We start from the raw sequence: 14,569 nt of genomic DNA, 5'->3' as shown, positions 1-14,569 counted from the left end.
GAGCCTGTGAGTAGGTGGGCAAGTTGTGCCTGCTGGGACCTGCAGGAGATGCAGTCCAGATACACCATCTGTGTCCCAGGGAGGAATACAATCCCTGTTTCCTAGGATGACTTCCAACTGCCTTAAACTTGAGAGCATGCTGTGCTGAAATCTCCTGCTCTGTTCATTGCACACTTTCTACTCCTGCTACAAAGGAAATGGGGTCTAAAGAAGAGAGCCTCTTTCACTACACAATTCTGATTTATCCCATAGCAGTGCCTGCACCTTCATGGATTTTGCACTCTAAACTTGAGCAAGTTTCTGCTGAGCGTGTACAAACAGATTTTTCACAAGGTAGCCAAACTGGGTCAATTTTTCACGGGTATGGTAAAAGAAACATCCCTGATCCAAAGGGTATTTGCTGACAAAACGTTATGTCCTTGTTTCAAAGCATGGATGTACTTGAGCTTTTCAAGATAAGGTCACCAGAATTTTCTTCAGACTGAATAACAAATTATTTTTCCCTACTCTCATTCTCAAAAATATATGAATCCCTTTGCCTGGATTTTTCCAGATAAAAAAGAGAAACTCCACTCATCTGGAAACAGAAACCCAGCATGAAAGTTAGCAGCTATAAGCAATTGTACACAGGGTCTTAGAATGGAAAATACAGCATAATTGCAAACATAGACAGTTAGCAATCTTACTTATCATTATGATTGTATGCCTAAAACCCTGATCATTGTACTAAAAATCTATTCATTCAGTTTTATCAAAGGTTCAAAACAAAAGGCTAATATTTAAGACACTGAAAAAAATAGCCTGCCTTTCCTTGAATTTGATCTCAAACAAATATTCAGTTAAAAAAGAAAGTCTGCCAGCACATTTCAGTTTTCTTGGAAGGCCAACTGCAAACATGGAAAAAATAAACTGGTTTGAAATCCTCAAACAGTGAAAATAAATGTTTAGTTCAATATCAATATGTTCCATTGTCCCTGGCTCTTTTTTTTTTTTTTGTTGAGATCTGAAGACCTGCTTTGATGATTCATGTGACAATTGAAGTCAACTGGAACTGAGCTTTTGAATGTGCAAGGCTGGATTTACCTCCAAAATTCTAGAATGGTTGTTTTCCAAATTTATTTAAATAACAAAACAATTCAGTTGTTCATCGTAAAGATGAAGCAGGGGGCAACAGGCAGAACACTGGGGAGTGGATGGGTAGCCTGTATTCTACTCCAGCTCTCCTCTGTCATCTAGATCAAGTCCTTTTACCTCTCCAACATACCTCCTGACTCTTACCTCTCTGGGATGAAAGCTCATTAGGCTCAAGACTGTCTCCAACTATTCAACTATATGCTCATTGACATGGGACCCTGATCTTAGCTGCTGTCTCTAGGTACTACTACAGAACACGATCAGTTAATGTATAATAGTGTTACATAGAATCCATGCTGCACTTGGATTCATTACTACATACCCTAAATTAAAACTAACTGCAGCACTTACCTCTAGGGCTAGACTGTCCCCTCTGTATTCATACTGTGTGTGTCTACACAGGCAATTAATAAGCCTTAAGGTCACTACATATTAAAATAAGGTGCAGTAACAGCATCCAGGAACACATCTGCATGTGTGCCTGCACTGGGAGCAAATTTGCTCCCAACAGGAGCAGTCGAGTCCAGGGCAGCTCCTGCTGCCTAAACAAGGACTGAGTCAAAATGCAGGTCCCCAAGGGGACCCAATTAACCTTACATGGGCACTTGTATATCTCGCTTTTCTAAACTTTTGAGCTTACGGCCATACTCATGTTCTTTAAATATATATATTTTGTGTGTAAATCCTTTGTTTTGTGATGAAAGTGTACTGGTATTTGTATTACAAAGTCTATTTAAGGTCAGGCCTGTTTAGCTTTGTTTTTAACTTTTTGATAAAAAAATTATTAGTCTGTATTTAAGAAAGGCCAGTTTTCCCCTTACTGACAAATTTTAACAATACAGTTACTGTGGTTACTTATGTAATACTGTATTTTCTAAAACGATACTGCATATCATTCTCTCAGACTGCATTAGATGAAGGAGGTGTCCAGAAAAGAATTGGAAAATAAAACTCCTTTGTGCAAAAGAGTCTTTGGGGGAGATAAAGGGTAGCTAAGATACAGATGGAAACAGCAAGAATGATTGTTCGGTTGTGTCAATGATCACCTTTTTGTTACACTTTAATATCTAATCTTTGTAGGCTCAGCTTCTATTGTTTCCAGGCTGTTATAGCAATTACTGAGCAGGAAAAGAAGTCTGTAATGTTACAAAGATTTAAAGAAAACCTTTTGGGGTAGCTGGTAACATTTACAGAAGGTACCATGAGCCTTTGTCAACCTGACATATTCAAAAAAGAAAGCTACAGTGTCTGACTCTTTCTAATTGCAAGGCTTTCCTTTTCACAACAAGGCACATTTGAATTCATGATTTGAGTTTTGGACTTCATCCAGCCGTTAGAAACAGCACGAACGGAGCCAAAGGCCAATAACTTTATGATTCAAAAAGAAGGCGTAGTCACTTCATCTAGGCTAAGGAAACACCTTAGCTGAATAAAATCACATCTCCTGTCAGACAAAGCAGTTTGATTTCCAGTTTTTAACAGAAACATCAGGGTTCTGATTTTCTAACTTTTTTTTCCATTTCAGCTTGGCAGTTGAAGTACTGTGGGAATGATACCATCTTCCTCATTTTGAACATGGCATCTAATAAGCCCCCGCCAGCTGCTGAGGACCAGTCTTCCACTGAGATAGACGATCGTCACATTTCACTGCAAGGTAAGAAGCCACGCAAGTTTCACAAAATATCTGATGTCGGTTCTGGCAGATGCACGTGGTTGTGTAGATGGCAAATGAAAATCTGAAACCCATTGAAGCACAACGCTTAAAAATAGTATCGATTAGAGTCTGTTCAGCCAACGTATTTTTCTGCTGCACACAGACTTCTGTAACTGCCTCACAAGAGGCTGTTCAGCCGTAACACAGTACTCTCAGAGCATTTCTCCCTCCCACCATATTTACAGAGTCTTTGCCTTTTTTGGTACAGCTTTGCTCACTGTTTCTTACGCTTTCCTTTGTGGAATACATGTTGTTGTAAACTATGGTTACGGGAACTACTAGTCTGAAAAAGAGTTATGCAATTCCAATAGTTTCCCATGTTTCTCAGTTTGTCTACTGTGCACTTGCTGTCATTAGAATGCATGAAGTTAGTTGTCTTTGCTTTAGCTCGTAGCTTTATTGTATTTCAAAAAAAAATCTCATTACTTGTCTCCAGCCATCTGTGGAAATGGCTCTGAGGGACTGAATGAGTAGAAAAATCTTTGTGTTTTCCATATAAGCTCTTTTAAAGGATAGATTTTTCTACCTGCACTTGCATTAAATAGCATTTTACTGAACAAGTAATCTCACTGGTTTCAGTGTGGTTAATTGAACAATAAAGAGCTAGGCAATGTGAGTTTAGGGGGTGGAAATGAGCTCTAGAAAGAATCTTTCTGGAAGTGCCTGAACCATAGGTTGGATTATGCTTTTTTTTTTTCTGGGATCACTTTTTTATCTTTTCCTTCTGTGTCTAGCCAGTCCTACAGTCTTTCTACTTTCAAAAAACTGATGTTGGCTTCACCAGCAACCATTCACAAGGGCTGCAGGGGCAGGTCCACTACAAAGCTGATTCTTTAGTATGCTCAGAGCTGAGCTGTTGTAGGGTAGGCGGATGGCATCATGCCCCTGAAAAGCTATTTCCCTTTAGCTCCTTTACAGTGGAGTTGCAGTCTGGCTTACTTCTGGGGAAATATATTGTAAGCAGATAAAAAGGTGCAAGAGGGAAATTCTGCAGTGTTTTCTGATCCATAGCTGCACAAATATTGTTACTCAACCTAAAGTTTTGATGTATTGGCATTGACTGTGATCTAAGGCCAAAATTATTTCTGTATGGGATCTTTCCCTTTGTCCGCATAGCTTCGTTAAGTCATTCTCTTCATTCACATGGGGAAGCAGCATACTTCCAGAAGTCAGAGGTTACTGTGAAGGTTGCTTGAGGTGAACTCCTGTTTTGCCATTAGATACACATTTGCATTTCCTATTACATTCAATGCACGTGGACATCTAAGATGATAATTTTCCCTTGAATACAGGCTCACATGAGTTTTTAGTCATGATATAGAATCAGAAGAGTGAGCTTAGTTTTAAGGCAGGAGATACAATGTTGCAAAGGTAGTTACAAAGAATATATTTGTGTTTTGCTTTGAAATATGTATTTTTTCAATAAAGTCAAATTGTTTGTATGTATTTACCATAGTTTTGAAGGAGTGTAGTAATCAGTCTCCAGTAGGCTTGAGACTGCCCCATTTATTAATTTTTAAAGGGTTCTGTTAAAATAATTTTATAAGTGGCATAAAAGCAATTAATTTAGTGGTTAAAAAATGAGGTATACATTCATCAACACACACAGAACTGAGACCCCATTTGAACCTTTGGGGCAGGCTATACAACTGGAAATGTAACCATCTAGAAATGCTAAAGACCTACTTAAAACAGACAGAAATGAGCAGGCTTATGTTAGCAGATCTTTGGTAAAACAGGGCAAATGGGTATAGTAGGATAAGTCAAAGATAACAGATTTTTGAAAAATTTTGGAAAAAATTTCAAAATTTTGAAAAATTTCACTCATAGTAGTAACCATTTCCGACTGGCTAGAGATTGTGGGTGCTTTAGTTTTGAGGGCTAACTTGAGATACCTTAGAGATTCCTCATTTGGAAAGTAAGAGCTAAATCTATTTTCATTTTGCATTTGATTTTTCACTCCAAAATGGATTTAGCCCACATAACTGCAGCTTTTGGCCCTGTGACAAAATAGGATTGTTTTATGCATGTACCTGCTTAAAGAAGGAAGGCAGGCAGCTTACCAGTTTGCCCAGTAGCCTAGTGGTTAGGGCAGTTGCCTAGGGGGCAGGAGAGTTTAGGACCCTGTACCTCTGTACTGACTGTATCTTCTGCTTCCTAGCACAGTACTCTAACCACCAATCTGTAAGCATTGCTCAGTCTACTTCCCAGCTCTCTAGAAGCTGGTATTCATAGTTAATACAAATATCAGCTATATTCATAGTGAATGCAAATATCATATAAGGATATTTAATAGTCGCTGAATACAATGAATGAACAGCACTGGGGAAGGAGTAGAGATTAGAGCCTAAAGCCTCCTCCCTTTCATGGCAGCATCCAGGTCACTGAGCCATATGCGCTCTCACTTATTTGCTTTCTCTTGGCTCCGTATATTTTACTTCCCAGCTGCCCATGGATCAGCTTCAAGAGGAGGGCTGGAGAAGGCTCAGAGTAATGCCTATGGCCTGGAGGTTTCAGCACTTTGCGAAGCAGGAGATGCATGTTCACACCCCCTCTCTGACTGTGGAGGTTCAGAGTCCCTCCAGCTGGTGGGACTCAGAATCTGGATATCCTGCTGTCTGGTCAAGTGCTTGAAGTACTAGACTATTTGGCTGAAAGGTGGGAGGGTCTTCCTTTTCCAGCACCTAATACCTGGCAGGTGAGATTCTCCACTCATTCGGTCAAGGGTCATCTCTTTGTTCTTTGTTTGTACAGCGGTGTGCCAGGAGAGTGGGCACAGCTGTGGTATCAAAAAGTAGTAGTAATCGGCTGCTGTAAACCAGAGTAACTCTTCGGAGTGATAGATGCCGTGTGTTCTGATGACAACCAGTGATGCACCACGTGCAGTTACAGAAAGATCATAAAATTCTGCAAGTGGCATTGTTGTCACTGTGGCAGAACGCCACATCTGTCTCTCCCTAAAAACTCTGCTATGTGACAATTTGGTTAACATGGTCACTGCAACGGGAAGCTGTCCCATGGGCTCTTTAGGTAACCCTGAATTGTAACTTGAGCTGGATACATTCCTGGGGGAGGGTGGGAAACCTGCTCCCTCTGCCTACGTGACTGGCATCACATACCTGGGTGGGGGCTTATACTCGCTATTGTTCTAAGCAATGCCAACCTGACTGGGAGGGGGCTAGAGACCCTGCCAGTCTACCCGGCAACCAGTGATGCATTTCAAATTGGTTGGCTGGCAGCCAACAGGTGCTGGCCTCCATTGGACCAGGTAAATGAGGTCATAAGGTCTATATAATTTACGGACTGCCTAGGAGGAGAGGCAGTAGCCATGATGAAAACTTAGAGAGAAGCTGGACCATCTGAAACTTGCTCTCTCTGGAAACTCATGATCAATGATCTGCCTGCCTCCAGAGGGACTCTCCACCTGCCTCTGGATGATACTCATGAGTAGGCTACCTGAGATCTAACAAAATATATAGCTTGCAGTAACTCAGATGCATGATCAAAGGCTACCCAGCCATGCCAGTTTGCTCTGTGGGATTTCTCTAATATTGCTCACCCCTGTACCCTATTCCAAATCTGCTCCTTGTAACCAGTAAAGTTTTCCTTTGTACCTAGTGTGGGAGACTTATTGGGAGTGGGTCTAGATTATGCCTTGGAGTCCCCTTGATTTGGCCGACTATGGGAGACCACTATTTGTGCTTCAGACTGAGGGAAGCACCCCAAATTTTTGGAATGGATCGAGTATGCTCAAGGACTACTAGGCCTGTGTTTTCCAGGGGGCACAGTACCAGGATCAGCCCAGACCCTGGGTGATGGCATTGTTACTCCCAGTCTAGTGGCTGTGCTCCACAAAGGGAGTCAGCCAGATGTGAGGTTCACCCAGGCAGACACTCAGAGCCTGGAAGGTGGTCGGGCGCAGTGAGGTGGGTGGCTCAGTGCAGAAGCACCCCCTACTGGCCTGCCACAGTCACACTCCACCGCAACGAGATATTAATTTAACAAGGGGTTTAATAATAGCCAGTGGCATTTACTGTAGTATCCTGCATTTGGTGTTTTACCTACTAGATTTTTTTTAGAAAAGGAAACTTATTCAAGGCTCAACACATTTTGCTGTGTTCTCTCACAGTAAAAAGATCTGGATAGAAACATAACTTAATTCATAATGATTTACTTTATGTTGTTCAATACATTAAAAAATGTGAAAGTGTTGAGTCAGATTCTAGTACAACATAATAGGTGAAGACAGTGGGGAGAGGGCATTGGTGACTTCACATTGCATGTTACCAACACTAAGTATTAAAAAATTAATGAATGGATCACACCCCTTCCCCAAGCCCTGAGATTAACCCCCCCGCAATCCCCCCCCAAATTAGGCTCTGTTTGTTGAGAGGAACATATGCTCAAGGTTTTTTCTACAACCACTAGGTGTTAGGATTATTTTTAACAAAAGCTTGCTATGGAATCACATGACTCCAGGAGCTAAGGCCTAAAGGGAAGCACTAAATGTTGTGAGACTCCCAGTTATACTTGTTACACAATATTGGCAGTGCCGGTACACAGCCTTCGCCCTTCTAGTATTCTGTGTTGCTCCCAGGCACGATGCAGAGTGATTTGAAGGTGTTGCAGAGCTGGCTGTTCTGTGCAGTAGTTCGGCCCGTCTCCTAAAGGGGTTGCAGTGGGGTCAAGAACTGGACCCGTTACATTGCTGAGGTGAAAGTTCATAATACTCTTGTTCCTATGACAACTGTTTAATCAGGGTAGTGGCTGCTCCTGAGTGGGCAGGCTCCCTACATATGGGACATCATACCTAATGCATGAGGCCTTAGTTACAGGGGTATTGCCCAAATCAGTCATGCTCAGACAATGGGGCTTGGCCTTTTGTGCAGTACGAACTATTTTACTTTATTTCCACTCTTGAAAAATGAGACGCTACAGGTGGCTTCCTGGGATTTTTTGTTCAATTTCCATATTAACCCTCAGCACCTTTGCAAGGACTAGGTGGACATTTCCTTGTAGTGCTTCTGGCTGCAAGATCCCACTGAGGAGCCTGTTCCTCTGTTCTCTGGGGCCCTCCTCTTTGTGCAAAGCCACAGAACGAGGAGGTAACATCTGATTGTCCCAGTTGGCAGGGAGGCAAGAAGGATGTGCTTTCCCTCTACTACTGTGCCTCTTGAATCCTTGTTCCCTTGGAGAGGCTCAGAGGTTAGCTCCCATTTGGGTCAATCCTTTGCCATCTGGGTAGGCGTGGATTGTATCAAGGATCGGGCTCCCCGGGGTAGCCACCTGGTGGCCGCACAACTCTTGCTCTGCTGTGACTCTTTGGGTACCCTCCCTTTTCTTTTGTCTGCCATGCCTTGTTATAATTAGTTGATGTGTAATAAGGGAGACTTCCCCTAGGTCCCAGATGGAGTCCTTGTATGTAATGCCTGATGTGTAATAAGGGAGAGTTGGGCTCTTCTCCCGGCTGCCCGCAGGGAAGCCCCTTGCCTGGTCTCAAACCCTGACTTCATGTGCCTCCTAAGCCCTGACCCTTCTGGTCAGGTCGCTCTCTTCCACACACAGGGGTTTCCTATTGGGGCCTGATGACTAGCTTCCAGGGCAGCTTACAACTTCTGCTGCCTTAGCTGCCCTGGTGTCCTATTGCAGGGCTAGTAGGCCAGCAAAGGCACTCTTAGTTTATGAGTCTCTGGCTACCTATTCCCCTGCAGCCAGCCCGTAACATACAGTCTCCCCACTCCTCACCTGGCGATGTCCCTGCTACTTTCTCTGCCTTCAAGTAACAGAAGACTCTGGCTCCTTGTTACATAGATACAGAAGCCAATCTCTCCTCCTCACCGTGATACAGCTGGGGAAAAGGCCATCCATGTCTTGGCCTGGTGCTCCATTGATCACTGGTACAGACCAATATCATTTCTGTGGCATGGGAAGGGGTGCCTGGATAAAATGACCCCTGATAGCAGCAGCTTGGGAGTTGTGTGTCTAAGCAGATCTTGCAAGATGCAGAAGCTAATGTGAACTGAGGGGGAGGGTTTATACAGAAGGGTGTATAGGTAGTAAGAGAAATGGTGAAGGGTGGCAGTATGTGGGGGTAGCTTCCTTTGCACCTGGGCTGCTGTGGTATATGGAACTGAATAGAGGCTCTCGTAGTCACACAATGATAGAGAAGTAGAGCTGGAATGGACCCCCAGAGGTCATCTAATCCAGCCCCCTGCCTGAGGCAGGGTCATCCCTGTCCAACTATCCCATACAAATCCATTGTCTAATCTCTTAACAAAACTACAGAGTCAACTCTGACACAGTGCCAGGTATCACACCTGAACCTGCCAGAGGTAAAACAAGGGGACAATGGCAGTCAGTGTCTTGCTGCTGCAAAGGTGGTTAATATATGCCCAGGAGGTGCCAGGTAGAGGGCCATGGTTCCCACTAAAGGAAGGCAGAAACTCCTGCAGTCCATACCAATATGACTGGGTTCAGGAAGGAATTTTACCCCACAAATACGGTGATGGGTCTGACCCTGCACAGAGTGGCAAGACCCTCTCGCCAGGAACCTCTAGGTCTAAGTTGCAAGGGGGGCCATTGGTCCACTGAAGTCAAAATACACGACTGCAGCCAACACCCAGTGCCTCTGAGCTGGCTTGGTGATTGGCACTGGCGGATTCCCTCCCACGGCCAGTGATTGGCCACTAGGGCCCCCCTTCCCCTGCTTGGTGATTGGCTGCTGGGGACTGCCCCCCCTGTCGGAGATTTGGTGCTCCCCGCAGTCTCCAGACTGGGGAGGCACCAGTCACCCAATGCCTCTGAGGAAGGCTTAAGAAAAAACCTGGGGCTGCAGGGGAATTCCTTTGCAGCCCCATGTGGTATCAGCATAGTCTAGAAGTATACAAAATCCCTCTCCTGAGCTTGGGGTGTAAGTCTGTTTCCCTAAGGACATGCCCACTCCTTCTCCAGCACTTCTTTTCCACTGTACTTTCCTGGCACCGTGGTCTGGATCACGGGGTTGGAAGGTGTGAGCTCTTGCTGAACAAGCCCATGCAGGAGGTCGAATTTACTTTCTGTGCACTGAGCCAATGCGAACATCCTCAACACTCAACAAAGCAGTTACTCTTGTTAACCCAGGTAAGGGCCACACTCCCCTGTGACTCGGTGCTCACATCTTCGACCATGAAATAGAGCACTGAGTTTTCAATCACGGATTGCTTTAGCTTTTTCCTAGAACACAGAAAAGGGTTAAATATATTCAGGTGGAGTAGACAAGTTGAAATCCATTTGTGTATTTGTAAAGATGACTGCAGATTTGCATAAATAAGACCAGTACTGCATGTTTGATTAGATTGCAAAATGGGATGTATCATAACATCAGTGTGACCCAAAATTTCCATCAAACAGGGAAAGGGTAAACAAGTGCAAGTGTTTTGCTTTCTCAGGCTTTAGAGTTTGTCATGAATTCACCCCAGAGCAAAGTTGCTTTTGGGGTTCACCATGTGGCCTGCATGGATATTCTCCTAAGTTAGATGTAGTCCTGTAGTGTTTAGTCTATCTGTAGCTAGAGCAAAGCCAGGTTCCATTTTGTCATTTTTGTATTTGTAGGTATTATAGTATTTTTATACGTTTTGATATTTTGATATAAATGTAATTTCGGTCATGTCATGTTGTGTCGTATCCACATATAAATTTATAGCGTGAGTAGAAACAGCTGAGAAAAACAAGCTGCTAGGAGATCTTGTAGGAAACCACAACAGCACCGGGCCTTGATCCCAGCAGAGGGGTCAGAGACATGGTCTGCTTTTTCAACCTGTTGAAGCTGGCTAGGGACTGTCTCCTTGGATTTAAGGTGCAGGATAGTAGCAAGTTATTGTTCTGATATTTTGCTTGGTCTGTTTGTTTGTATCTCTGTGTCTCAACATAATTGATTTTGTATGTGTATCCTTGTTATTTATAATAAATGCTTTTTGTAATCTGTTTACAAACCACTTGATGTGCGTGATGCTTGTGTCCAGGGTATCTGACCCTACAGGCTGGCTCATTCCATGGAAAGGGGGATCCATCTCATGAATGTACAATGATGTGATTTTTCTAGCTGGCAAATGCTCCTCTGCTAAGGGCTGGCAAGATCTGACCAAGATGGATAGGGCTGAGGAACCACAGGCCAAGAAGTTGGCCTCTGCTGTTCCCGAGCTGGTTCTTAGTGGTCAAGCAGCAGATAGCAAAGAGGACTTCTGCTTTGGGGTAGAAGAGCACCCCAGGTGTGGAAACACCCCAGGACTGTGTCTCAAGGGCACACCCAGGCTACATCTGGGGCCTGGTGCATCAGCTCATTAGCAGTACACAGCCCTCCATCAGCTCATTAGGAGTGTAGACACACAGTCAGCAGTACACTTTATTGACATAAATGTACCTTGCTGTTTGATCATACCCAAAAGGATGCTACTATAAGAGGAAGAGAGAGCTAAAACTATTTCAGGTGTGGTTTAATGCTTTAATGTAATTTAAATCTTTTAATGTAATTCAAATGTATTTCATCATCCCTGCTGACAGTATGTTTTCAGTGTACTCAAAATCCCATAAATAAATGGATAAAGGTTTTTTTTCTGCATTTTATATTAGATTACTCTCAGTCTCCAAAATTTCTGGCTGCTTAATTTCATCTCGTTTAATTGACCTGCATGAGTTAATTACCTCTCTGGCACACTTATAGCCCAGAAGTTGCTCAAAACAAAAATGATTATATAGCAATTCTTTCTGATCTTACATTATCCCTCATTAATCCAGATTGATGTTTTATTATAAACAAGTTTTTAGCCAGAATGGGAAAGAGTCCCTTGTACAACACTGCCCATCATCTATGGTTACCATACGCCAGGGTTTTCCCACACATGTCCCCTTTTTGGGTTCTCCCATCTCCACCCAGGAGGTTTTTTCAAATATCAACAGATCTGGGATTTTGCTCAGCATCAAAGTGCTTCCCAGCACTTCCCAGCTTGCCCTAGCAAGGAGCTGCTTGGGGCTGGAGGAATGTGGGGTGATTGGAGTCAGGGGGCATCACATTCATCTGTGTGCATATACACACATGGCCGGCATGCAGCTAGGCAGGGGGGTAAGAACAGCCCTGGCTGGGGTGGGGGGTGGGTGTTGGAGGGCCAGGACTTGTGTGTGTGTGTGTGTGTGTGTGTGTGTGAGAGAGAGAGAGAGAGAGAGACAGGGGTATATGCAGGGGATGGGTGTGTGAGGGGGCGGATGTCTGCCAATGCTGGGGGAAGCTGTCCAGGTGCTGGGGCAGGGCAGTGGAGGCACTTGCCCCTCCAGTGTAGGAAGTGGGGGGCCCTTTGGGAGCAGTGGGGAGCTGTGTGGCTGGGCCCGTAGCGCCAGGGCCAATGCCCATGCTTGCAGGTGTGGGGCAGCTGGGAGACACTGCAGGGCTGGGGGAGCAGAGGGCTGCAGGTCAGGGGTGAGGGGCATGTGCAGCACTGGGGGGTTGTGGCTTGGGAGTGAAGGACACCCGGGGGGCTGAAGGCTGTGGGTGGGGAGTGTGGGGCACAGGCAGTGCCAGGGGGCTGTGGGTTGGGTGTGAGGGGCAGCAGCATGGTCTGGGGGCAGGATACTGTTGACAAGAAATGAGAAGGCCTAAAAGGGCTTTTATGAGTGTGTGTTGTGTCGTTATGAGCATTTTATGAGTGTTTTTCTCTAACTTTCATGTTTATTTCCTTGGTAATGAAACAAGAGATTTTTTCCACTAGGGAATATATTCACAATTTTAATAATCTTATAAAAATGTAACTTGTCTGAGAAGTTCCCAGTGTTAAACTTGGGAAATCAACAGTGAACATGAGTTAAGGAAACCTTCACATTCAAAGAAAAGAGGAGCAGGAGGCTGAACTGTTGGTCACGGCGCTGCTCGCCTGCCCTAGGAATAACCTGAGAAGGAGAAAGGCAGCAGCAAGGGCATCAGTTCTCACCTCCCCACTGCTCCAGAAAAGTGTGTAGCCTCAGAGTCAGGAAAACACTATACAATTCCTGCTCCACAACAGATTTCCTTTCTCATCTTGGGCATATCTTTATTGCAAAGTGCTTTTAATATATTTGTAGCAGGGTGGGATACCTAGGAATGGCTGAGGTTACCCCCCACCCCCAGGTCCTTAACTGTGCCAGTCTTTCGCCCTATAAGCACCCGCATTCTCACCCGCCATGTCTTGTTGGTATGATAAATATAGGGAGGCTGCCCTTCAGCTTTAGTTTTGGACACGGTTGGGCTAGATCCTATTAACCCTGTTGTTTTCTACCCCCTTTTATGTCTCGCTTCACTGTGAATGGTTCCCAAATCTCTTAGCCTTATGGGCCATATGCATGGCTACAGCCACCCCTTTACCGCGCCCCAAGCCTCACAGATGATACAGGCATCATCTTCCTAGGCCTTCTATTAATTCGGCTTCTGGTCCTCATTGTGCTCTCTGCAGTCCTGTCTTTGCGCCCTCTCTGGCACTGGGCTCTCCCCAGCCCTGGCCCAAGTGCTGCGCCCCCTCTGGGGCCAGCGTCTGTTCCCCTCCAAATGCTGCACCCTCTCTGGCACCGGGGCCCCCCACACTGCAGTGGACCCCAATGAAGCCTCCTCCTTCCCCAACTAGCCTCACCCAAGCCACCGGCTGTTATCAGACAGCATGCACTCAGCCGCCCACCACCATGAGTCCCCAGGCTGTAACTTAAAGCAGAGCTCACATCATGCTCTGCCCTGGGGTGTATATGGGCCTAGGGCCCTGCCTCCTCCGGCCAGCTGACCAGGTGCAGGTGCGGCCAATTCCCTCATTAACCATTTGTCCTGGCAACCTGCACCTGGGGCCTTATCTCTGCTCTAAGAGGAGCAGGCACCTTAGTGTCCTGCTACAATATTTATTGTTTGCTTACATGTTTTGGCCTCTACTTCAGGGCAGATTGTAGCAGTCTTATGCCGGTCAGGTGTAGCATGACTCCCTGCAGATAGAGAGGAGCAGGCTCTGTGGTAGTGTTAGGTCTCACCTCATTTAGGTAGCCAAGAAGAAGCAGGGGAACCCCTTCTGTGTGCCTGAAAGTGAGGGCTACGGCAAGGGAAAGCCTATTGCTGATAACTCCTTTTCTGGAGCAGTGGGGAGATAAGAAGGGAAGCTGATCCCCTGGCTCCTTTCTCCTTCTCAGGTTATTCCCAGGGCAGTGGAGCAGTGTCATGGCCCTTCTTAGAGGCTACCTTGCATCCTGATGCCCTTAATGTTTAGCCTGTTCGCTGGTGCCTGCTGCTTGCCCATTACGGTGTGTACTGACAATTGTCTCAACAGTCTTGGTTGACTGCCAGTTACTATACGTAGCAAACTATTTATTATGTTCCACAAATAAGTTATTCTGTAAAAACTGAGTTTCAAACTAAGAGAAAATTTGAACGTTTCCAGGTGCTCCCTTGCTACCAGCTGCACATTTGTTTCGGCAGCTCCATTCTTCTAGCTTGGTGAGTTTTGGCATCGGCCCTGCCAGTAGCAAAGGAAGCACTTTATTAGTTTGTGGATGGTTTTATTTATTCTGGTTTTGAAAACTAGGGCAAGATAAATCCAAGGTCACTCGGAGCCCCATTAAAAAAGCTTAACAAAGAACCCATTCATCCTCCTAGAAATCAAAATCTTTTTCTAATTAACCACAGGATACATGCAAGAATTAGAGCTTTGCTAAATCATTAAAACCTCAGAGCAATGAAAGAGGGAG

At 44.9% G+C, this 14,569-nt stretch overlaps 1 protein-coding gene across 3 annotated transcripts in view; it reads left to right on the top strand.

Moving 5' to 3' along the window:
- SYNE2 (spectrin repeat containing nuclear envelope protein 2) overlaps positions 1–14,569 on the top strand; it is a 280,784-nt gene that overhangs the window by 28,523 nt on the left and 237,692 nt on the right. For all 3 annotated transcript variants that reach the window (XM_090034211.1, XM_090034213.1, XM_090034212.1), the window contains exon 2: positions 2,660–2,788. In XM_090034211.1, coding sequence (XP_089890337.1) covers positions 2,660–2,788 — 129 coding nt within the window. The remainder of the gene's footprint in view (positions 1–2,659; positions 2,789–14,569) is intronic.

Source organism: Crocodylus siamensis, chromosome 2 (assembly GCF_052110815.1).
Source record: "Crocodylus siamensis isolate JL-2025a chromosome 2, ASM5211081v1, whole genome shotgun sequence".
NCBI lineage: Eukaryota > Metazoa > Chordata > Crocodylia > Crocodylidae > Crocodylus > Crocodylus siamensis.
Note: the sequence above shows the minus strand (reverse complement) of the source record. Positions and strands in the feature narration are given on the sequence as shown.